The following is a 24775-nucleotide window of genomic DNA, read 5'->3' on the forward strand; positions in this document are numbered from 1 at the left end:
GGCGAGCCCTGCGGGAAGGGGCCCGGCTGCCGGCCTCAGCCTCGCTGCTGCGCCTCTCCGGCCGGGCCAGCCCGCAGCCCGCAGCCCGCTCCCCCTCCCGCGGGCAGCCTTCCTTCGCCGGCAGCCCCGCTCGGCGGCCAGCTGCGCAGGCGGCTCCGGGAGCTTCGCCGTAGCCACGCAGCGGAGGGAGGGGCGCACGCAGCGGCGCGGCGCGGCGCGGCGGCCGAGTCTGCAGCGGGGAAGCCGGCGCCGCTGCCCAGGCTGCGCGCGGCCCTCCGGGCGGGCCGGGGTCGGAGTCCCTGCCGCCGCCGCCCCGAGCGCCATGAGCCGCCAGAAGGGCTCGCCGCGGGACCCCCGCGGGCCCGGCGCCCTGCCCAACGGCGCTCCCGGCAGCAGCTTCGTAAGTGCGGCGGGCCTCCCTTCCCCGGGCCGAGGCGCGGGCGGGCGGCAGGGCCTCCCCAGAGGCGGCCCCCCGCCCGAGCCCGAGCGCGGCACTCGGCGCCCCCCGCCCCGCCCCGCCCCGCCCCGCCCCGGCCTCGCTTGTCGCCGCCAGGAGGAAGACGACGAGCCCCTCTTCGTGCCCGGCCGCGAAGGCTCCAGCGCCGGCGGCGCCAACCTCTTCCGAGACGGGCGGACCAAGATCGGTGAGTGTGGCCGCCGGCAGAGAGCCCCCGCCGGCCCCGGCCCTCCGCCGGCTCTGACGCGGCCGGCCGGCCCTCTCTCCCCTTCCTGCCGCTCGCAGACTTCGTGCTGGTCTGGGAGGAGAAGGCGCGTCCCGCCGCCAAGCGGAGCCGCAGGAGGAGCCGCGCCCGGCCGGAGGAGCGGGAAGCGGCGTCGGCGGCTGCCCCGGCCGCGCGCCCCGAGCGCTGGCGGAGGAAGTTCGTGCACAACCTGCGCGCCGCCGGCCTCCTCCTGGAGCAGGTGAGCGCGGGCGCGGGAGCGGGGGGGGGCGCGGGCGGGGGGCGAGCCTGGTCCCCGGGGGCCTCGCCTCTCCTCGCCGCCCGGCTTCAGCCCCGGCCCGTTGCTTGCCAGGAGGAGACGCTGAGCGAGTGCCGGAGCATCCAGTACCTGAAGCTGAGCGCCCCCTGGCCGCTGCTGGTCTACTACGCCGAGGAGCTGAGCCTGCGGGCGCCGCTGCAGGTGAGGCGGGCAGGTGAGGCGGGCGGGCGGGCAGGGGGCGGCGGCCGAGAACCAGCTCGCATCCCCTCCTTTGCCCCGACCCTGCAGGCCCACCCCAACCCGGACAGCAACGGCTCCGACCTCCTGCTCCGCAGGCTGCGCCTGCCCAACCCCATGGCCCAGGCGGTCCCCAGCAAGCCCCCGGACTTCTACACCTGCGCCTTCCGCAAGTCCAAGCTGGACAGGTGAGGGGGCTCCTTGCAGGGCATCCTCCTGCGGCCTGGCAGAGGGGGCGGCAGCAGAGAGCCCCAGAGCCTTCGCAGCCCTGGGGGTCCCCGAGTTGGGTCTGCCTTGGCCCTGTGGTTCTTCCCTGTAGCCCAGCCCTGCCAGGCGGCTCAGTTTCTCCTCTTCGGGGGGGGGGGCGGGGAGCCCAGCAATTCCTCTTGGGGAGGTCTTGGCTTCAGTGGGGGGCTGCTTGGGTGTGGGGGGCTGCCCTGTTGTTTCGGCCCCTTTGGCCAGAGGGTGCGGTGGGAGTGCGCACTGCCTGTGGGAAACGAAGCCGCTCTCCAGCCTTCGCCCTGCCTTGCCGGTTGCAACTCAGACGCTTCGGGCTCTTTCAGGTTTCTGGGCAGCGACTGCCACGATTCGTACTTCACCAACACGCAAAGGCATCGCATTGTGAGTTGTATATTGAAGGCCTTGCTGGCAGGTAGAAAAATTAACAGAGGGCAGGTCTCTAGACAGTCGTTGGCTGTGATGGACAGAGCCTCTGGGTTCAGATGGAGCATTGTTTGTAATGGGGTGGGGGTGGGGGGGAGGCGGCGGCGGCGGCAGCAGCAAGGAGAGATTTGAGGCTTCCGGCGGATGTGGCCCTGCGTGCAGGGCAGGATGCAGTGGGTGCCGCTTGTGTTCCGGGCCAAGGCACCTGGTTGGCCTGCATCCTCCACACATGTGCCTGCCCAGCCTGTGGCTTGCTCTCTCCTTTCCTCCCTGTGAGCCACCACGGTGGTTATCTCTTGCTTTCCTGTTGGCAGGTGTACGAGATCTTGGCCCGGACAGTCTATGGGAAGAGAAAACATGCCGAAGTTGGTATTGACCGGCTCCTGAACGAAGGGGTGTATTCTGCAGCCTTCCCACTGCATGAGGTCAGGAGGGGGGTGCCCCATTGAGACTTGAGGTGTAGAAGGGCAGTGCTTGAGAGAGGGGCCGGAGGGCCGCTCTGCCAAGAGGCTTTGTTCCACAGGTCCTGGGAACTCAGGGGCCGGGTGCTCCACTTACACTCAGATGAAGTCTTTCTTTCTCCCGTTACTAATTTCCTCCCACCCGTTCCCGTTCAGGGGCGGAGACCCTGACGCAGCCTGGTTGCTGCAAGCAACGGCAAATGACAAGGCAGTGGGTCGCCTGGTGTGGCCTGGCAGGAGACGGCCTGGTTCGCCCTGCCGTGCTCTGCTGTGGCTTCCTGGCACGCAGCTCTTGCCTCAGGCTCTCTTTCCCTCCTCGCTTGTGCAGGGCCCGTTTGAGCTGCCTGAGTATGAGGTGCCAGGAGAAGAGCTGAACCCGCGGCAAATCCTGTACCGCTTCTGGGCACAGTGGCGCTGCTGGCACAAGTACCAGCCCTTAGACCACATCCGCGAGTATTTTGGAGAGAAGGTGGCCATCTATTTTGCCTGGCTAGGTGAGGAGCCTCTTTCTTCTCCCCATCTGCCCGCCCACTCCTCCCACTGAGCAGCCTTCCGGACGGGGCCTGGCAGTCACTCCCCGAGCAGCCCCCCCCCCCCGTCCAGCTTTCCCTTCACCCTTGGGGCTGCGCTGGCAGGCTGCGGCCAGAGGCTTCTGTGTTTCTGTCTGTCTTTGCGTGGAAGGAAGCGGTGAAGATGGAGTCCCAGGAAGGTTCAGAGAGAATAGTTTCTTCAGGCCCCTGAAGGTACTTAGTTGCTCGCCGCTAAAGAGGCTCCAGGGCTCAGTCCCTGCTCCGCATCCGAAGGGTTAGAGCAGGCCAAAGGAGAAGGGTGGATCCAGGATGGGTTGCCAGGGGGGGGAGGGAGGGGGCCGCCTTGCGCTGCCCTCCTGGGCCCCCCTGCCGTGAGCTTTCTCTTGCAGGCTTCTACACTGCATGGCTCCTCCCGGCTGCGGCTGTGGGCACCTTCGTCTTCCTGGCGGGCTTCTTTGCCATGGGAACAAACACGCCAGCGTGAGTGTGGTAGGGACTGAGAGCCGGGGGTGAGGGGCAGCCAGTCCACAGTGACACGGCTTTCCGCTGGGGGGCACGAAGCAGGGGAAATGGCTGTCTCCCTTGTGCTAGGCTCTGCAGCCCATTTGGTATTTGTGGGTAGCTCTACTAGCAACTGTCAGTCCTGATAGCTTAATGGAACCTCCAGGTTCAGAGGCAATCTACCTCTGAACACAAGTTGCTGGGGGAAGAGCCAAGGAGACGCGTTGCTTCTGGGCTTTCCTGGCTGGCCAGCATTGCAGAATCAGCGGGTGGTTCTGGTGCGCCTGCCACTCCCTGCTCTGCTCTTTGACGCGGGCATTCTGCTGCTGCTGGCCAGATGTGGGTGCTCGGAGGCCTGCTGCAATGGCTCTTGAGTCAGACTGTGTTTGGACGCTTAGAGGCTCCGGCTTCCCTCCCCTGCTTCGCTTCCCCTGAGCTCCTGCTTCCCAAAGCCCTGGGAAGAGGCAGAGAAAGCCGGGTCGATGGTGGGGGACATGCCCCCCACTCTGGAAGTGACTGCCTCCTCCTCCCCTCCTCCCAGGCAAGAGATCTGTAACAGCAGGGGTCAGTTCCTCATGTGCCCCCTGTGCGACACCTGCGGTAACTGGAACATCTCTGAGATATGCTCCATGGCAAAGGTGCGCTTGCCACACAGCCTCATGCTGGAGACGGGGCGGGGGAAGCAGAAGAGAATTCTCATTATCAGCTTGCAACAGATGCAGCTTTGGGGTGGGGGTGGGGGTAGGGGTGCTGGGCTGGATGGCTTTGGAGAGGAGAGCGGGTCTGTCCAGGGCCACCAGCCACCAGCAGCACCCCCAATACCACCGGCAGCCTCTCCTTGGCCCCGGGGGTGGGGGTGGGGGCTCTGGGCTTGAGAAAGCCTGCAGGGCTGGTCAGGGGCTCTTCTTCCTGTCCTCTGGCCTCCAGATCGGCTACCTCTTTGACCACCCAGGGACAGTTTTCTTCAGCATCTTCATGTCTTTCTGGGCCGTGACCTTCCTGGAGTACTGGAAGCGGAAGAACGCCACCCTGGCTCACCACTGGGACTGCATGGACTTCCAAGAGGAGGAGGCAGGAAATGCTAAGGGGGGGGGGGGGTTTTGAACCAACTGTTCCTGCTGGAGCAAGCTCGGGGTGGGGGTGGGGGTGGGGGTGGAGGAATGCTCTTGTTTAGGCAGGCATCAGCAAGCAGCCCGGCAGCGCTCTGAAGGCAGCACTGGGGAGGGGGTATGCCTCACAGTTTCTCTCCAACCTGGGTAAGGCTGTCTTGGCAGTGGCAAGCCCATGGAGCAAAGCAGGTACATCGGGTGGATCCAGGCTGGGTCCTGCATGGGGGAGCTTGCTGGCTTTGCCTGCAACCATTCTGAGACTGAAGCCAAGGATGCTGCTAGAGGGCGGAGCTGGGAACATGGGCCAAGGTAAAAACTGGGGTGGGGCGGGGCGGAGGCACCGCAGAAGGGGGAAGGCCTTGGGTGGATGCAAACAGCACGTCAGCCCACCCATCCCCAACATTTCCCCACAAAAGTAGTCCATTAGGCAGAAGAAGAAAGCAAAGAGGAGAAAAACCTAAGTGCTCACTCTGGGCCTCATCTAAATGCACACGGAACAGAGTTTTTAAAGAATAAACGAACAAAGAAGAAAAGGGATGGGCGGCTCCTTGCTCCCTGAATCCCAGAGATTGCCTCCAGCGTATTAATTGGAGCTGCTTGAGTTGCATCCTGCCTTTCTCCCATTTGACAGGAGATGGGTGGCCCAGCCCTAAGGAGTGGGGCGGAGGTCCCCTACGCCCGTGCGTTCCGCACCCCAGAGCAGAGTCTCTCTCCTGCCTCCGGATTCCATGGGACTCGCTCTCTTTTGTCGGTTCTCAGGAACGGCCCCGGCCAGAGTTTGCAGCCACGGCACCTTGCATGGAGCAGAACCCCGTCACGGGGGTCAAGGAGCCCTACTTCCCAGCGCGGGACCGCCTGTCACGAATCCTCACGGGGTCCATGGCCATCATCCTCATGGTACGCTCATCTCCTGCTTGACCCAAGGGAAGCCCGGGGCCGCAGCTGCCCCGGTCTCTTGCCTGGATCCGGCTGGACAGAAAGCCGCTTCCTGGGCCCAGGAGTCTTTCTGCTCCCCCCATCCCAGCTCTGCGTGGTGATGATTTTCCTGGTGTCGGTGATCATGTACCGGGGGATTGTCAGCGCAGTGATGTACCACACTGGAAACAGCCTCTTGGTGAGCCAGGTAAGAGGGGCTGGGTGGGAGGGGAAAGGCGCGAGGGCAGCGGCTCCCCCTGGCAGCTGGCTGGGGCCACGGCTTCTGCTCCAGCCTCTGTGGTCGGCAGTTCAGCGGGGGGGGGGCCGGGGGCCGGCCCCCCCCCGGGGAGAATGGTCCTCTGCAGGGATAGGCCAGGCTCTTCTCCTGAACGTCCAGCCTCCTTCACATAACAAAGAAGTCCTTCACCCAGAGCAGGAGCCATAAAGGAGAGTGGGCAGACAGAACCCTGCCCCCCCCACCCCCGTTGCCCACTCAGAAAGAAGCCTGTTCCCGTCTTCCAGCATCAAGGCCAGGGAGGGCGCACAAAGGCACTACTGGGCTGGTTAACAAGAATCTGGCCCCTGCTGTTCATTTGTTTTGTTGCCATTTAAGAAATTGTTCTGCAGCCTACCAAGGTTGTAAAGTCTAGATGTGTTGTTCTGATGTGCAGGGCTCCCTCAGCCCATCCTTCATTGCTGGGGGAAATTAGGCCCCCTTTGAAATCAAATAGGTCTTTCCTCGAAGACGTTTTCCTGCTGCCAGTGAAGGGAGCCCTTCTCTCGCCTGGATTGGGAAAACCCTCCCTGCAGGGATGAGCCTGCAAGTAATGGGCCTGCTGCGGATTTGCTTGTTCTCAGCAAAGTGGGGCAGAGCAACTTGAGCTGCTCCTGGGGGACTGACCCCTCTGCCCTTGGCCCCTTTCCGCCTTGCTTCCTGCCGGGATGGCCTGTTTGCTCCAGGCAGGAAATGTCCCTCTTGAGGCCGCGGCATATTAATTGCTAAGGGACCGAGCCTGTGTGCTGGTTTTGATAGTGCGTGAGTGAGACAGCCTTGTGTCCTCCTCGGACGGGGCCGATCTGGTCATATCGATCACCCGGAAATTAGATTATTTTAACACGCTTGATACTGGGCTGCCCTTGAAGACAACACGGGGGAGCTGCAGTTGGCGCTGGATCCTCGTTCCTGAGCAGCAGCGGCAGCAGCGGCAGCGGCGGCGGGGGGACTCCCACTTTCTCTCTCGGTTCAGTTTAAGGGGCTGGTTCTGATCCTTTGCAGCCATTTCTTGCTGGGGCCCCCCCCGTGTACTTCGGGGACCTCTGGGTGGGACCTGTGAGCCTCCCGTTGCGGTCTGCTTGCCTGCACAGGACAGTTGCTGCCCAGGTGTTGGTGGGGAGATGGAGGTCCTGCACCTGGGCCGTGGGCTGTTAGGGTCGGAAATTTGGCGCCTGGCCCTCAGTGGGGCACTCCTAACACCTGTGCAGATGGCAAGGAATCTGGGTGTGGTCTTGGATGCCTCCATACCAACGGAGGACCAGTCACAGCAGTTGCTAGGTCCGCTTTCTACTATCTTTATCAGATCAGGCAACGTCCCCTGACTGCGGTGATCCAAGCAATGGTCCCCTCCAGATTGGGCTACTGCAACTCGCTCTGTACAGGGCTACCCTTGGGACTGGTTCTCACAGGAATCCCGTTTAGGTCGCATAGAACACCTGTTTCGCACCAGCTGCACTGGCTCCCAGTGGAATTCTGGATCGAGCTCAAGGTTTTGGTTTTAACCTTTAAAGCCCTCAGCGGACTGAGACCAGCAGCCCTGTGGGACCACCTCTCCCTGCCCCCCGTACGTTCTGCTGAGAAACATCTCTGGTGATCCCTGGCCCCAAGCAGGTTCGCCTGGCCTTTTCGGCCCTGGCACCCATCGGGTGGGACTCTCTTTCTGTGGAGACCAGGGCGCAGCTGGACTGGCGCTTGTTCCGCCAGGCCTATAGTGGTGGTCGAGGCGTGGGTGAACTATCCGGCCGGCCTCTTGTTGGGAGGCAGTGGGCCCCCCCCCCTTGCTGGTTCGTTCTAAACGCCTCTAAACAGCTCACCGCCCTCGTATCACGCGAGTGAGGAGAGTATGAGCGTGTGGGCTGGGCAGTATTGTGCCCCACGTCTAGAAGTGCTTTTATATTTATAGTATTTTCTGTGTTTTAGTCTGTTTTGCAGGCTGTTTTCTCTTCTTTTGTATATGGAGTCCTGTTATTTTCCACTCTGAGCCCGCTTGTGAAGAGGGCAGGCTAGAAATTTAATAAAATGAAATCGAAATCAAAGAGCTTGGGAGACTCTGGGGGGCTTTTGAGGGGTCCCCTTAATGGCTAGACAAACGAGGACAGCTGAAGAGGGAGGCCAGCAGGCAGCCCCACGGCAGCAGATCCCCCCCCCCCGCCCATCCCCACTGGCTGGACTGGAGATCCCTGGCTGCCCGTTTCCCACACCAAAGGCACGCATCCTGCAAGGCACAGCTCTCTCCCTTGCGCGCCAAGGGGATGTTTGTGGCTATTGGAAGAGCATGACCAGGTCTTTCCAGTCGCAGGCCCCGGCGGTAGTGATGGGCCTGGGCAGGCTCCTGGGTGAGAGTTTGAGGAGGGTCCCCCTTGCAAGCAGAAGGTTCCTTGTCCCCCCCGCCCCTCATCTCCAGGAAATGGAACGTGGCAGGGCGGGGGGGGGGGTCTCTCTGCCCTGAGACCCACTGCAGGCAGGTGAGTTGCAGGAGGCTGTTTCAGCTGCGGCGGCAGCGGCTTTGGGGGGGGGGGTGTTTCCAGGGCAGAGCAGCTGGAGGAGAGATGAGGGTGGATCTCTGTTTGAGTCCAAAAGGGAGAGACGGAGCGGCTGCCTGGCTGGCTTGCGAGGGTCACGGGCACTCTCTGCTGCCTTCTTGCAGGCAGGGAACATCGCCAACCTCAGCAGCTGCATGGTGAACCTGGTGCTCATCCTGCTCCTAAGCCAGGTGTACACCTCTCTGGCGGAGAAGCTGACCCGATGGGGTGAGTAAGAGGAGTTCTTCTGCAGGTTCGGGATGCCCCCCCCAGGGCACCCCCACCCTCCCCAACATGTGCCCAGGCGGAGCCCCAGCTGGCAGGGGTGTCCTTTCAAGCAGCTGTGACAGCTGTGGTCCCTGGCCTGGCACCTGCCAGCTTGTTTCCTGGGGCCAGCTTACTGCTTCTGTTTGGATCTGGACTGGGACAGGAAGGAAAAGCCCCCTGGAGAGTGGAGTCCCTGCCTAACTGAGGCAGGTGGGGTGCAACCTTGTGCCCTTCCGCTTGGCTCCAGTCAGGCTTCCTCCAGCTCTGGGCTTGGCAGCTTCTCCAAGCGGGTGCTCAGGGGCCAAGGCTTCCTCTGGTTTGGAAATGGGAGCCAAACCGGATCTTTCCCCCTAAGCCAAGGGCTGATATTGGCTGTCTGCCACCTCCTGGGTGTAGGGGGCATGGCCTTTGCATTTGCAGAGAGGCGGCCAACCCTCTGCGAAGAAGCTGCCCACCTGCCTGCCGTGTGTGTGTGCTTGGTGGGGACCCGCCCAGCACTCCCAGTCGCCCCTTTTGTGGGCATGTCCATAGTGCTCTCGAAATCCCAGAACTGCCCACAGGCTCAACAAGGTTGGGCGTCCCTGCGGCAAAGTGTGCGCCCCCCAGCTGTCCTCTCCCCTGCCCATTTCCTTGCCTTCCATTCCCCCTCCCCATGTCACCTCTGCAGAAATGCACCGGACACAGACGGAACACGAGGATGCCTTCACCTTCAAAGTGTTCATTTTCCAGTTTGTGAATTTCTACTCATCTCCCTTCTATGTGGCCTTCTTCAAAGGCAGGTGCGGGAAACACACGCACACACTTATTTATTTATTTATTTATTTTCGATTTATATTCCACCCTCCCCATATTTCCAGCAGGCTCAGGGCGGATCACAGATACATAGAGGTTAAAATATATAAAACAATTATTGTAAATTAGCAACCTAAAAACATCCAGGTTTACACAATTTAAAATACATATAAACATCATCATAGCAGCACAAAGTCCAACTGTCCAAACTCCAGAGCATCTTCACAGTAAAAAGATTTTTAAGTGGGGGTACTGGTGGTGCGGAGGGCCTAATCCACCATCAACTGGCCAGGGGGCCTGCACCTAGCACCGCCCACATGCCTGGCGGGACAGCTCCATCTTGCAGGCCCGGCAAAAAGAGAACGAGTCTTGCCGGGCCTTGGTCTCAGACAGAGCGTTCCACCAGGCTGGGGCCAGGACCGAGAAGGCCCTGGCCCTGGTCGATGCCAGGCCGGCCTCCCTGGGGCCAGGGACCTTTAGCAGATTTTTCTCACTGGAGTGGAGAGTCCTCTGGGGTTCGTATGGGGACCAACATACCAAGGTGACAGCCACTCTGGAGGGAAAGAGGTGCACAGCCTGGCCCTTGGCTAACTGTATGGGAGAGCTGCACCTGCTAAAAGAAAAGGAGTGGAAGGCTTGTTGTACACGGGCATGGCCGGGGCATTTCAGCCCCTCCCCCAGAAATGCCCCCCCATGGAAACCAATGTCCTTACGAGTGAAGCTGCAAGCTAGGTTCTCTGTCCCCCTTGATGAAAATGCTGTGGAGGTATCCAGTTCCACCAGAGATGCCTTCTCAAGTTGCAGTCCAGCTTGCAGGCTGCTCCTGCTGGGGGTGGGGGACACGCTTGCCCCCAGCTCCTCCTACCCAGTATCTTCAGGTTATGCTCTTAAGATCGTCGGCATCCTCAACAGCACCCTTTAATGCCCTTTTCCAAACATGTCATCTTCTCTTTGGGCCTGTGGGTGATCTAAGCGGGGCACGAGACCCCCAAGTACACAGTGGGTTCTCTAGACGGAGGGAAGGAGGCTCGCTTTGGGGGCTGCCCACTGGTGAGGGCTGCCTTTTTCCCAGCAGGTTTGTGCGGTATCCAGGTCAATATGGCAAACTCCTGGGCATGCGGAACGAAGATGTAAGTGAGGGGGGCCACCCAGGTGTGCCCTGGCAACTTTGCTTGCCTTCTCTTGTCACTACCAGTCTGTTTGGGGGCTCCTGGAGTGAGGGGGGGCAGAATCGAAAGCAAACAGCCCAAAGGTGGGGTGGAAACTGCACTAAACCCGCCTAACCTTTCTGTGCAGAAGCAAAAGTGATGTGAATGGATCCACTATTGTCAGGGACCCCGGGGTCTGTTCCCAGCTTGGGGCTGGGGCTGCCCCCAACTTTTGACTGCTGGTGGGCTGATTTCTGGAAGCCCTTTCCTTTGTGCTGGCATCAGCCTGGCTTGAAAGACCTCCCCCACCCCTGCCCTTGTCCCATAGTGTGGTCCTGGCGGATGCCTGATCGAACTGGCCCAGCAACTGTTTGTCATCATGGTGGGGAAACAGATCATCAGCAACGTCCAGGAGTTCCTGATTCCGTGAGTTGCCCTGGGCAGGTGGGCAGCAGGTGTGCCTCCCTGTCGCTGCTGGCAGGGGTCTCTGCGACTGGGTGGCAGCTTGGGGAACAAGGCACAGGTGCTGGGACAGCTTTGCCCTTCTCTGCAGCAAGCTGAAAGCCTGGCGCCAGAAGCGGAGGCTGGCTCGGGTGCGGGGGGGCCAGATCTGCCAAGAGCCGAAGCGCTGGGAGGAGGACTTTGAGCTCATCGAATGCGAAGGCCTCTTTGAGGAGTACCTTGAGATGGGTAAGGGGCAGGGAGGGGGCCACCTGCCTAGCATAGAGCCTCAGTCCTGCTTGCCCCATGTGGTCTGTCCTGACTGGCAGCCACTCTCCACTGGCACGTCCTAGAGGCAGCGGGGTGCAGGAGTTGGAGCGCTGGGCTGGGCTGGGCTGGGCTGGGCTGGGCAGGAGGCTCTTTGCTCTCTGGAGTCCCCCACACAGGCACAGAGAGAACCCCTTGCCTCCAGTTTCTACGTGGGGGATAGGAAGATGGGCCTAATACGCAAGGATGTCGTGAGGCTGACAGCTCACAACGTTGTCATTGTTACTTAGTGCTGCAGTTTGGCTTCATCACCATCTTTGTGGCTGCCTTCCCGCTGGCTCCGCTCTTTGCGCTGCTCAACAACTGGGTGGAGGTCCGGCTGGATGCCCAGAAATTTGTGTGTGAATACCGGCGCCCAGTGGCCGAGCGTGCCCAGGGCATCAGCGTCTGGTTCTTCCTCCTGGACGTCTTGGCACAGATCTCAGTCGTTGTCAATGTGAGTAAGGAGAGCGGGCCAGCCAGGATGCTTCTCCTAAGCAGTCAGTCCCGAAACTGCTCCCTTCCTGCTCCCCACACGAGTAGGATTGCCGCTTTTTCATGGGAGGGGGCTCCTATGCCTTTAATAACTGCACTACAAGCAGTGAAGCTTTTTTCTGGCATGCAGATACAGTGATGGTGAAAGCTGCACCTGTTGAATGTCTGCATCTCATGTTGCTATTAGAAGCACAAGCACTCTGCCTGGGAACGAGAACCGCCTTCCTCCCCACCACCCACCCAGTAGGAAAGCTGATCTTACCGGTGGCCCAAGGCAACCTGGGAGTGGTGTTCTGGGAGGCAGCAATGCCCCGAGCTTGGGAAATGGCGGGGGACCAGGCGAGCTCCGCTGTTTGGCCGGCTGTCACCTAGTTGTGCGGAGGAGCCCAGCAGTTCACGTGATGTGTGTGTGTGGGGGGGTGCGGGCTCTGACTGCATTTGTCTCTCTTCCTGGGGCCAACAGGCCTTCCTCATTGCATTCACCTCGGATTTTCTACCGCGCCTCCTGTACCAGCATGAGTATGACAGCCACCTCCATGGTTACGTCAACTTCACCCTTGCTTACTCGCCTCCTGATTATGTGGACAGCAACCACACCATGTGCAGGTGTGCAGGGCAGAGGACCCCCCCCCCCGTCCCAAACCCCTCACCCCAGGCGGCGGCTCCTTGCTAAAGCCTGCTCACCTGCCCTCCGGGGCTTCTGCCTTGTAGGTACAAGGCCTTCCGGGACGCCAGTGGCAGCTACACCCTCTTTTACTGGAAACTCCTGGCCATTCGCCTGGGATTCATCATCGCCTTTGAGGTGAGAGCCACGACTCATTGGATCAGGTCTGGAGATACATCCAGGCCTCCCCTGTAGAGCAGATGTGGGGGGGGGGTCAGCATGGGCACTTCGCATCCAGCCCTGTTCCCTCCTCACTAGGCGGCTTTAGAGGAAGGCTGCCTGTAACCCTTGCAACCCCCCCTCTTCCTAATTCAGGTTCCGCTTGAGAGGGGGAGCGTGCCTTGGGACCATCGCAAGTGGCCATGTTGGCTGCCTCTGCCACTCTCCTCCCATTGGGAGAGGGAAGGCCTCGTGCCCCGCTGGCTGCCCCTGCTTCTTCCATGCCTGAGGGGCTGGAATTCCCCAGATGCTGAGCCCCCTCGCTGGTGATCAGGGTGCAGGGGGGGGCTGGCAGCTGCCCACAAGATGCCTCTCTGCTTTTGGCATGGCTGTTGCTGCTCCAGGCTAGACCAGGTGCTGGGGCAGGCCCTATGGGGAAGAACTCACGGTATCCCCAGCCTGGGTCTCGGACGTGTGTTGCAGCTTCATACTGGGAATTTCCTTCTCAGGCTCATGGGGGCTCCATTTGGACTGGGACCATGGGGCTTCTTCTCCCCCCTCCCCTTTTCCGGACCAGAAGTGGCACAAAGGGGCACTTCTCGTCTCCTGGGGGCTCCATGTGTACTGAAGCCTGCCTGAAGGGATACAGAAGTGTTGACAATGAGTCTTTGGTAGTGTTGGCTCCCAGGGTGTGAAGCATCTGACGAAGAGAGCTGTGGCTCTTGAAAGCTTATGCTACAATAAAGGTGGTTAGTCTTAAAGGTGCTAATGGGCTCTTTACTATTTTGCTACTACTGACTAACACTGCTAACTCTTCCACATCTCTGAATCCAGAGAGCAACTCTCAGTGAATCCCGTGCCCTGGTTTATCTGAAGGAGTGTCTGTCCCCATACATGCTCAGCCCCCCCCCCCCAGCTCCTTCCTCTGTGTGGCCCATGCAGCCACTGCCTGTTGCTGGACTTCCAGCTTCCCGGAGGCACTGGTGCTCCCAGCCTCTCCCAGGCGTGCTAGTGTGGTGCCTTCTGTGGGCTTCTCCTTGATGATCCAGTCTTGGTCGATGGCTGAGCTTGGCCAAGACAGGTGCGCAGTTATCTTGCCTCACATGGTGGTTGGTGGATGTTTGTACCCATTGGGGGACTGGGGGGGGGGCGCGGAGAAAGCTGGTCTCAGGTTAACTGGAACAAGCAGGAAAGAAGCATGTTCAGCAAGGAAGACGACTGCTACTTGCATGGCGCCAGGCAGGACTGGGCCAGTCCTGCGAGCAGCGCCAGCCACAGTCCATTTTTCTACAGTCCTCAAGGGGAAACCCATGCTGTCGGTAGGGGCTGGTAGCCTAGACAGAGGCCAGGAAGGCCATTGGTCTTCCCGGCCTCTGTCTAGGCTATTTTCTTAGAGTAGCATTTGTGTTCTCCAATCCTGTGTGAAAAGCCACATGCAAATTGTATCAGTATATTGGGCTCCTCTTGGAAATCATATCTGTCAATGATTTGAGTTACCTTCTTTAATTGAGCTTAGCTGGCGTGTCTAGCTGGATTTAATGGAATTTAATTCCTGTTTAGATAGTATTCCAGCTTTAGTTGACTCCTCTTCAGATGGGCGGGATGCAGCATTTCATTTTAATATAAAACATAGTTATTCCGTTTGCTTGATTTTGGCCTGTCTTTACAGAGTTCTCTCAATGGAAGCTTCCACATGGGGACAGACAGGCTTTGTAGTTTTCCTGTTGTTGATGCCGCTGCTGATACAACATGGCAGCAAGGGGGTTTCCCCATGGCAGGTTGTTCCCCACCTCCCATTTTCCTGCTCTAATCCCCTGGAAGTGATCACCTCTCCCCCCCCCCCCCGCCCGCCCCACAGGCCATCGGGGCTTTCCCAGTATTTGTTTCAAATTGGCAATTGAATATTGTTATATTAATGTAATGTGAAAACACTGGGTGTATCGGGATCCCTGGATTACCAGCTCTCGTTTTAAAAGAAGAGCAAGTCTCTGGCCTCTTCTTCTAGCTCCACAACAGAAGGAGACTGAAACTTTTCTTCAAAGCAGAGCTGGGGATTCAGAGATGTTGGTACACAGATCATTATAACATTGTATCAATATAATGAAACTAAATTGCAGACTTGAAAAAGCACCCCCCCCCCGCAGTGGTGAGGGGAGTAGAGGGCCGTCGTGAGGACAGGATCCAGGAAAACTGCTGCCGTGCGGGCCAGAAAATCTGACTTTCCTATGGGCAAGGCAGCCATCCCAGCTTTGCTGCAGTCTGTCCCAAAGCTTTGCCCCAGAGCTGGTTTGACAAAGACTGGAGAATAGCTGAAAACCTTGGGAGGCGCGGGAATGCACCCCGATTCTGTGGGAAAGCAGGTGGGGTGGGGAGACCCTTCCCAACAGCATTGAACCCAGGGCAGAGGAGCTGTGTGGAAATTGCCGATGTTAAATGGCCAGAGTTTGGAGAATAAATTTCACCTATGCAGACCTCCGTTGCCTGCAGCTATGGATGTGGCAATACTGTCCTATCTGACAGGCTGCTGTAAGGCTTCCTGGGAGGAATGTATGGCAAGTACTTTGAACATGCTTTTGAGCCAAGAGGAAAAGCGGGGCAGGAATACTTAAGTAACTGAATCAAACTTGTGCGCTGAGCCGTATCTCCCTCCCCCCACCCTCACTGCCCTGCAGCACGTGGTCTTTTTCTGCTTGCGCCTGATCGACTGGCTGGTTCCTGACGTCCCGGAGTCTCTGGAGGTGAAGATCAAGCGCGAGAGATATTTAGCCAAGCAGGCCCTGGCCGACAACCAGGCCATGTTGCTGACGGTGAGTCCGGACTCCTCGGACTCCCCAGGTCAGTCCGTGTGTGGGCGTGCCCCTGCCTGTGTGTCGATGTTGCACCAAACACGTGGCAGTGAGGGAGGAGAGCTCACCAGATCGCAGTTGTCCCAACGGGACCAGACCTGTCCCCTCCGCAAGTGGATGCCTTACCCCTGGACTAATTTCTGGGGCGTGCAGAGATGAGCTGCGGAGTTTCTGGCCCCATAGATTTATCCGTGACTATTGTCTCCACCCCAAACCACTTTTTGTAGAAACTGAAGCTGTGGAGGCTTAAACCTGTTGGGTTTGAAGCTCTTTAGATCTCTGAAATGAATGAGAAGCCAACCCCTGCCCCCTCCCACCTGCAGCAAGCAAGAAGCCCAGACCGGGGGGGTGGTGGGGGGTGATCAGACCTGGGGATGCTTCTGTCTGCCTTCACCAAAGCTAAGCAACCATGCCTTTGGACGTCTATGGCAGCCCCAGGACCTTTGTCAACTCCCCCCCCCCAAATTTAAGCCCTGGATTTTTGGGACCCCTGGAGGCTATTGTGTTTGGTGTGTTCCTGGTATAGTGTTGTGATGCTGTGGGTGTAGTGTTGTGTTGCACATGCTCCCTTCCTTGAATGGCAGCATGAACCAGGAGGGGGCCATGTTGTGAATCCTGCTCTTCACAGCTGCGAAGGCAAACGGCACCCTCGTTCTGGGAGGGGTTGGGGTGTGTGGCGGAACGGGCGCTGGCTCTCAGTCCGGGCAACTGAGCCACCGTCAATGGCCTGCTAGCCCCGCTATCCGCCTCCCACTGTCCCTGGTGAGCGTGGCTCACCCTCTTTGTCGCTGCCACCACTCACTGAATTGTACACCGCCTGACTGAGGGGCAGTGAGACCCCTCTGGCTGAGGTTCCTTACTGGGAAGTGAATTCCCCAATCTTTGGGTGGGCCCTGGAGAACTGGCAACCCACCAAGGTCTGGCCTGATCAGGTTCTCCTGGGCTCCCTCCCTTCCCGTAGCATGCCAAGTGGGGGAGCTTACGTAGTCAGAGCACCACAAGGTCCTTTATATTCCAAAAAAGGATAATTTAATAACTATATACAGAGCACTGTATACAAAGCAGGTAAAGGCACAACACATAGGGGGAGACCCCCCCTGTTCAGGACTCAAGGCAGAAAATCAAACTAAAGAGAACCACTGTCTGCTTTCCCTTCCACACTGTTCCCTACTCTGCCTTAAGGGGCTGGTGGTCTGAGGGAAGGTTCGCCTTTTATTCCCTTTCTGCTGCCTCCTCGGCCCTCCACATTTAGGGCCTAGGCACCCGGGTCTCACCCAGCAGCGGGAGCCTCTCCCTCTTCAACCAAGAAGGGGCCTAACTTTTTATTTCCCTTCTGCTGCCTCCCAGGCCCTCCACATTTAGGGCCCAGGCACCCGGGTCTCACCCAGCAGCGGGAGCCTCTCCCTCTTCAACCAAGAAGGGGCCTAACTTTTTATTTCCCTTCTGCTGCCTCCCAGGCCCTCCACATTTAGGGCCCAGGCACCCAGGTCTCACCCAGCAGCGGGAGCCTCTCCCTCTTCAACCAAGAAGGGGCCTAACTTTTTATTTCCCTTCTGCTGCCTCCCAGGCCCTCCACATTTAGGGCCCAGGCACCCGGGTCTCAACCAGCAGCAGGAGCCTCTCCCTCTTCAACCAAGAAGGGGCCTAACTTTATATTTCCCTTCTGCTGCCTCCCAGGCCCTCCACATTTAGGGCCCAGGCACCCGGGTCTCACCCAGCAGCGGGAGCCTCTCCCTCTTCAACCAAGAAGGGGCCTAACTTTTTATTTCCCTTCTGCTGCCTCCCCGGCCCTCCACATTTAGGGCCCAGGCACCCGGGTCTCACCCAGCAGCGGGAGCCTCTCCTCCTTCAACCAAGAAGGAGCCTAACTTTTTATTTCCCTTCTGCTGCCTCCCAGGCCCTCCACATTTAGGGCCCAGGCACCCGGGTCTCACCCAGCAGCGGGAGCCTCTCCCATTTCAACCAAGAAGGGGCCTAACTTTTTATTTCCCTTCTGCTGCCTCCCAGGCCCTCCACATTTAGGGCCCAGGCACCCGGGTCTCACCCAGCAGCGGGAGCCTCTCCCTCTTCAACCAAGAAGGGGCCTAACTTTTTATTTCCCTTCTGCTGCCTCCCCGGCCCTCCACATTTAGGGCCCAGGCACCCGGGTCTCACCCAGCAGCAGGAGCCTCTCCTCCTTCAACCAAGAAGGAGCCTAACTTTTTATTTCCTTTCTGCTGCCTCCCAGGCCCTCCACATTTAGGGCACAGGCACCCGGGTCTCACCCAGCAGCGGGAGCCTCTCCCTCTTCAACCAAGAAGGGGCCTAACTTTTTATTTCCCTTCTGCTGCCTCCCCGGCCCTCCACATTTAGGGCCCAGGCACCCGGGTCTCACCCAGCAGCGGGAGCCTCTCCTCCTTCAACCAAGAAGGGGCCTAACTTTTTATTTCCCTTCTGCTGCCTCCCAGGCCCTCCACATTTAGGGCCCAGGCACCCGGGTCTCACCCAGCAGCGGGAGCCTCTCCTCCTTCAAGCAAGAAGGGGCCTAACTTTTTATTTCCCTTCTGCTGCCTCCCAGGCCCTCCACATTTAGGGCCCAGGCACCCGGGTCTCAACCAGCAGCAGGAGCCTCTCCCTCTTCAACCAAGAAGGGGCCTAACTTTTTATTTCCCTTCTCCTGCCTCCCAGGCCCTCCACATTTACGGCCCAGGCACCCGGGTCTCACCCAGCAGCGGGAGCCTCTCCCTCTTCAACCAAGAAGGGGCCTAACTTTTTATTTCCCTTCTGCTGCCTCCCCGGCCCTCCACATTTAGGGCCCAGGCACCCGGGTCTCACCCAGCAGCAGGAGCCTCTCCTCCTTCAACCAAGAAGGAGCCTAACTTTTTATTTCCTTTCTGCTGCCTCCCACGCCCTCCACATTTAGGGCCCAGGCACCCGGGTCTCACCCAGCAGCGGGAGCCTCTCCCTCTTCAACCAAGAAGGGGCCTAACTTTTTATTTCCCTTCTGCTGCCTCCCCGGCCCTCCACATTTAGGGCCCAGGCACCCGGGTCTCACCCAGCAGCAGGAGCCTCTCCTCCTTCAACCAAGAAGGAGCCTAACTTTTTATTTCCTTTCTGCTGCCTCCCAGGCCCTCCACATTTAGGGCCCAGGCACCCGGGTCTCACCCAGCAGCGGGAGCCTCTCCCTCTTCAACCAAGAAGGAGCCTAACTTTTTATTTCCCTTCTGCTGCCTCCCAGGCCCTCCACATTTAGGGCCCAGGCACCCGGGTCTCACCCAGCAGCGGGAGCCTCTCCCTCTTCAACCAAGAAGGGGCCTAACTTTTTATTTCCTTTCTGCTGCCTCCCAGGCCCTCCACATTTAGGGCCCAGGCACCCGGGTCTCCCCCAGCAGCAGGAGCCTCTCCCTCTTCAACCAAGAAGGGGCCTAACTCTTTATTTCCTTTCTGCTGCCTCCCCGGCCCTCCACATTTAGGTCCCAGGCACCCGGGTCTCACCCAGCAGCAGGAGCCTCTCCTCCTTCAACCAAGAAGAAGCCTAACTTTTTATTTCCTTTCTGCTGCCTCCCAGGCCCTCCACATTTAAGGCCCAGGCACCCGGGTGTCACCCAGCAGCAGGAGCCTCTCCTCCTTCAACCAAGGAGCCTAACTTTTTATTTCCCTTCTGCTGCCTCCCAGGCCCTCCACATTTAGGGCCTAGGCACCCGGGTCTCACCCAGCAGCGGGAGCCTCTCCCTCTTCAACCAAGAAGGGGCCTAACTTTTTATTTCCCTTCTGCTGCCTCCCAGGCCCTCCACATTTAGGGCCCAGGCACCCGGGTCTCACCCCGCAGCGGGAGCCTCTCCCTCTTCAACCAAGAAGGGGCCTAACTTTTTATTTCCCTTCTGCTGTCTCCCAGGCCCTCCACATTTAGGGCCCAGGCACCCGGGTCTCACCCAGCAGCGGGAGCCTCTCCCTCTTCAACCAAGAAGGAGCCTAACTTTTTATTTCCCTTCTGCTGCCTCCCAGGCCCTCCACATTTAGGGCCCAGGCACCCGGGTCTCACCCAGCAGCGGGAGCCTCTCCCTCTTCAACCAAGAAGGGGCCTAACTTTTTATTTCCTTTCTGCTGCCTCCCAGGCCCTCCACATTTAGGGCCCAGGCACCCGGGTCTCCCCCAGCAGCGGGAGCCTCTCCCTCTTCAACCAAGAAGGGGCCTAACTTTTTATTTCCCTTCTGCTGCCTCCCAGGCCCTCCACATTTAGGGCCCAGGCACCCGGGTCTCCCCCAGCAGCGGGAGCCTCTCCCTCTTCAACCAAGAAGGGGCCTAACTCTTTATTTCCTTTCTGCTGCCTCCCCGGCCCTCCACATTTAGGGCCCAGGCACCCGGGTCTCACCCAGCAGCGGGAGCCTCTCCCTCTTCAACCAAGAAGGGGCCTAACTTTTTATTTCCCTTCTGCTGCCTCCCCGGCCATCCACATTTAGGGCCCAGGCACCCGGGTCTCACCCAGCAGCGGGAGCCTCTCCCTCTTCAACCAAGAAGGGGCCTAACTTTTTATTTCCCTTCTGCTGCCTCCCCGGCCCTCCACATTTAGGGCCCAGGCACCCAGGTCTCACCCAGCAGCAGGAGCCTCTCCCTCTTCAACCAAGAAGGGGCCTAACTTTTTATTTCCCTTCTGCTGCCTCCCCGGCCCTCCACATTTAGGGCCCAGGCACCCGGGTCTCACCCAGCAGCGGGAGCCTCTCCCTCTTCAACCAAGAAGGGGCCTAACTCTTTTTTTCCTTTCTGCTGCCTCCCCGGCCCTCCACATTTAGGGCCCAGGCACCCGGGTCTCACCCAGCAGCAGGAGCCTCTCCTCCTTCAACCAAGAAGGAGCCTAACTTTTTATTTCCTTTCTGCTGCCTCCCAGGCCCTCCACATTTAAGGCCCAGGCACCCGGGTGTCACCCAGCAGCAGGAGCCTCTCCTCCTTCAACCAAGAAGGAGCCTAACTTTTTATTTCCCTTCTGCTGCCTCCCAGGCCCTCCACATTTAGGGCATAGGCACCCGGGTCTCACCCAGCAGCGGGAGCCTCTCCCTCTTCAACCAATAAGGGGCCTAACTTTTTATTTCCCTTCTGCTGCCTCCCAGGCCCTCCACATTTAGGGCCCAGGCACCCGGGTCTCACCCCGCAGCGGGAGCCTCTCCCTCTTCAACCAAGAAGGGGCCTAACTTTTTATTTCCCTTCTGCTGCCTCCCCGGCCCTCCACATTTAGGGCCCAGGCACCCGGGTCTCACCCAGCAGCGGGAGCCTCTCCCTCTTCAACCAAGAAGGGGCCTAACTCTTTTTTTCCTTTCTGCTGCCTCCCCGGCCCTCCACATTTAGGGCCCAGGCACCCGGGTCTCACCCAGCAGCAGGAGCCTCTCCTCCTTCAACCAAGAAGGAGCCTAACTTTTTATTTCCTTTCTGCTGCCTCCCAGGCCCTCCACATTTAAGGCCCAGGCACCCGGGTGTCACCCAGCAGCAGGAGCCTCTCCTCCTTCAACCAAGAAGGAGCCTAACTTTTTATTTCCCTTCTGCTGCCTCCCAGGCCCTCCACATTTAGGGCCTAGGCACCCGGGTCTCACCCAGCAGCGGGAGCCTCTCCCTCTTCAACCAAGAAGGGGCCTAACTTTTTATTTCCCTTCTGCTGCCTCCCAGGCCCTCCACATTTAGGGCCCAGGCACCCGGGTCTCACCCCGCAGCGGGAGCCTCTCCCTCTTCAACCAAGAAGGGGCCTAACTTTTTATTTCCCTTCTGCTGCCTCCCAGGCCCTCCACATTTAGGGTCCAGGCACCCGGGTCTCCCCCAGCAGCGGGAGCCTCTCCCTCTTCAACCAAGAAGGAGCCTAACTTTTTATTTCCCTTCTGCTGCCTCCCAGGCCCTCCACATTTAGGGCCCAGGCACCCGGGTCTCACCCAGCAGCGGGAGCCTCTCCCTCTTCAACCAAGAAGGGGCCTAACTTTTTATTTCCCTTCTGCTGCCTCCCAGGCCCTCCACATTTAGGGCCCAGGCACCCGGGTCTCCCCCAGCAGCGGGAGCCTCTCCCTCTTCAACCAAGAAGGGGCCTAACTCTTTATTTCCTTTCTGCTGCCTCCCCGGCCCTCCACATTTAGGGCCCAGGCACCCGGGTCTCACCCAGCAGCGGCAGCCTCTCCCTCTTCCACCAAGAAGGGGCCTAACTTTTTATTTCCCTTCTGCTGCCTCCCCGGCCATCCACATTTAGGGCCCAGGCACCCGGGTCTCACCCAGCAGCGGGAGCCTCTCCCTCTTCAACCAAGAAGGGGCCTAACTTTTTATTTCCCTTCTGCTGCCTCCCCGGCCCTCCACATTTAGGGCCCAGGCACCCGGGTCTCACCCAGCAGCAGGAGCCTCTCCCTCTTCAACCAAGAAGGGGCCTAACTTTTTATTTCCCTTCTGCTGCCTCCCCGGCCCTCCACATTTAGGGCCCAGGCACCCGGGTCTCACCCAGCAGCGGGAGCCTCTCCCTCTTCAACCAAGAAGGAGCCTAACTCTTTATTTCCTTTCTGCTGCCTCCCAGGCCCTCCACATTTAGGGCCCAGGCACCCGGGTCTCACCCAGCAGCAGGAGCCTCTCCTCCTTCAACCAAGAAGGAGCCTAACTTTTTATTTCCTTTCTGCTGCCTCCCAGGCCCTCCACATTTAGGGCCCAGGCACCCGGGTCTCACCCAGCAGCAGGAGCCTCTCCTCCTTCAACCAAGAAGGAGCCTAACTGACCTTTTCCCCCTCAGGATCGGCTCTCAATTCCGGCTCCACCCCTTATTTTTCCCGCCCTTTCTTGGCCCGGGGCAGCTGGGAGTTGTAGTCCAGGAAGAAGGGCATCCCACACCAAGACTCCTGCAGGCCCCTCCCTGGCCCCACAGCCCATCAGACCTCATGGGGAACATTTCCTCCCCTTTCTTTAAAGACAAATTAACAGCAACTGGCACTCATCTCACCCTTGGTAACCATTTCGTTACAGGGGGCATGAATGCGGATGGCTTCTTCTAAGCAAAGTTCCTCTTCCCCTAGCAGGCTGAGGTCCACAAGAGCCAAACCGTGGCACCTGTTCTGCACACACACACCCCGCCGTGCAAGCGGCAGCCTTTAAAATACTGAAAGAGGGCCATCATGTCTCCTCCACCTCCTCTTCTCCAAACTGAGGGACCTGGGAAAGTACAGTTAGGAGAAGAGGGGGTTGAGGGGAGACATGATGGCTCTCTTGAATTATTTAAAGGGCTGTCACTTAGAGGAGGGAAGGGAGCTGTTCCTCTTGGCAGCCGAGGAGAGGACTTGAAACAAGGGCTTTAAACTACAGGAAGGAAGGTGCCAGCTGGGCATTAGGGAAAACTTCTTCTCGTTAAAGAGTCGTTCAGCAGTAGAATTATGACTGCCTGGGGATGTGGTGGGCTCCCCCTCCTCGGCTGCCTTCAAGGAGCAGTTGGGCCCATACTTATGCTTCAGGGTGTTTCTGCATTGTGGACTAGCTGGTCTGTAAGGACCCTTCCAACTCTACGATTCTATCTGATTGTATGCATTCAGACAAAACTTCAGATGAAAAGGGGGCCTATGAAATGCCTCCAGAAAGACCACGGGCAAGGCATAAAGACTGATGGGACATTTATTTTAGAGTGCTCTGTGTGCCAGTTCAGCCTGGCAAAGAATTAAGACACCAAACGGTGATCTACAAAGAAAAATTAGTTTTACTGTTTAAAGCCCAGGCACATATTACCTCTTCCAGGCTCATATGTTTAAAGAACCAACGGGACTAATTGTTTGCAGAATAGAAGAGCCAAAAAGGTTAATACCTGATGTGTTTCCCAGAATGCACGGCACCTGACAAGCTTGAGTGACAGGTGAATCATACAAACATTGCAAAAGCCAAGGCCGTATTTCTGTTATACTTCTGGGAAGAAGCTCATCCGAGGGTAAATCTTAATCATCATAACCAAAACGAGAGGATGTTTTCACTTTGCTCCAAGGCCTTCCTCCCCTGCCCTGAGACCTGCAGTTCTAATCTCAGCAGGAAGATTTTGACAGGAGAGCAAGGTTACCTTACTTGACTGTGTGCTTTCAGCTTGGGTGTACGCTCATAATGGGATTTTTGAAAAGCGGTCTAAAAACTCCTTTAACAAAGGACCTGGCATTAGTCTGATGCTGCGGTTTGCCTGTGGCACTTGCCAGGTGCAGGTAGCCTTTTGTTCTGAGGAGGAAGCGTGGGCCGCACCTGGCTCATAACCACTAGCTGTCCTGTCTTATTTTTCTTAAAGCTGCTTGTGAGAGTGGCCACACCACGGTGGCGCTGAGTTCCATAGACCAGTTGCTCAGTTTGCCAGGAAGGGGTTGCCTTTATTTTGCTGCAGCAGCGTTTCCCTCTCCTGGTGATGCTTTCGGTGTTCTGAATCCGCTTAATGCCGTCTGTTGGACTGGGGGGGGGGGGGCTCTGAGTCCGGGCACCCACTTCTCCATCCAGAGTCCCCCTGGCTTCGTAGTCGTGTTGGCCTCTCGATGATCCAGGCTCTGCTATCTCAGCGGTGTGTTTTGTTTTTGTTTCTCCCCCGCCCACAGCAAGCAGCCTTCTACCCAGCAGCCTGACCTAGCAATGCTGGAGTGGGCTGGTGCAGAGGGGCCGAAGGAAGGATCCCTGGGAAGATGGAGCCATGGAGAAACTTCCGCCCTGGGCCAGCCCTCCAGGGCACAGGCTGCAGATGGAGCTGGTGCCCGCAGGTCCTGCCTGGCTCCCCACCACCCCCTACCCTGGCGGCTCTTCTCACCTGCCGTGGAAAAGAGAAACTGCTTCCTTGCTGACTGCGACTCTGGCTCAGGCCACCTCCAGCTCCTTTGGGCTCTTGCACTTGGGGAGGTCAGCAACAGCCCCCAAGGATTCTTCCAGCAGAGAACTGAGCCCTCCTGGGGCCTGGGGTCACTTGCACACACCCCACACCCCTCTGGTCCTGTGTTGCTTGGAGACTGTGCCTCTGATGTGTTCAGCCAAGCATCTTGCTGCAACAATGGCAGGAGTGACTGTGGGGGCAGCAACAGCCCCCCTCCACTTACTTGGCTCTGACCACTTTCTCCCCTTAGACCCCCCCTTTCACTTTTGCATGAAGGCGCAGCTTCTCTCCCCCCCCCCCCCCCCGCTTTTCTGGTTCCTGAGGCAGACTTGCAACCAGAGGCCTGCCTTCCCGGTGCTACAGGCACCCTCGGCTGATGCCCGTGTCCTCAGCAGGTGATCTCCTAGGGAAGGTCTTCGTGCAGTGGCACCTGGGAGCCCCTCAGCAGTCGGTGTGGCTCCATCCAGTGTTCTCCCAGGGAGCCCATTTGGGGCCGGGATCTCCTGCTGTGCTTCCTCCCAGTGACCCTGGCACTGCCCCTGCAAGCCCCCCTCATGCTCCTGGATCTCCCAGGAGTGTGCCTGCAGCGGGGGGCCAGGGCCTCCTTTCCCCTGCCCAGTCAACACAGGGGCGGTTGAATGCCCCTGACTCAGAGAAGCCTCTCCCAGGTGGGGCCACACTGCAAGGGGGAGGACACTGC

At 58.8% G+C, this 24775-nt stretch overlaps 1 protein-coding gene across 1 annotated transcript; it reads left to right on the forward strand.

Annotated features, from left to right (window-relative positions):
• Nucleotides 1–322: 322 nt before the first annotated feature.
• On the forward strand, nucleotides 323–24359 carry LOC129344371 (anoctamin-7-like). The gene is made up of 23 exons (XM_055000960.1): nucleotides 323–400; nucleotides 554–644; nucleotides 743–921; nucleotides 1033–1140; nucleotides 1228–1364; nucleotides 1740–1797; nucleotides 2154–2264; nucleotides 2629–2794; nucleotides 3220–3310; nucleotides 3873–3969; nucleotides 4259–4402; nucleotides 5200–5337; nucleotides 5465–5563; nucleotides 8277–8379; nucleotides 9086–9197; nucleotides 10286–10340; nucleotides 10687–10784; nucleotides 10912–11048; nucleotides 11357–11562; nucleotides 12064–12206; nucleotides 12312–12402; nucleotides 15096–15258; nucleotides 23810–24359. The coding sequence occupies exons 1-23, from the start codon at nucleotides 323–325 to the stop codon at nucleotides 23839–23841; spliced, it is 2637 nt and encodes an 878-aa protein (XP_054856935.1). The 3' UTR covers nucleotides 23842–24359.
• Nucleotides 24360–24775: the final 416 nt, after the last annotated feature.

Source organism: Eublepharis macularius, chromosome 17 (genome assembly GCF_028583425.1).
Source record: "Eublepharis macularius isolate TG4126 chromosome 17, MPM_Emac_v1.0, whole genome shotgun sequence".
In the NCBI taxonomy this organism is placed as follows: domain Eukaryota; kingdom Metazoa; phylum Chordata; class Lepidosauria; order Squamata; family Eublepharidae; genus Eublepharis; species Eublepharis macularius.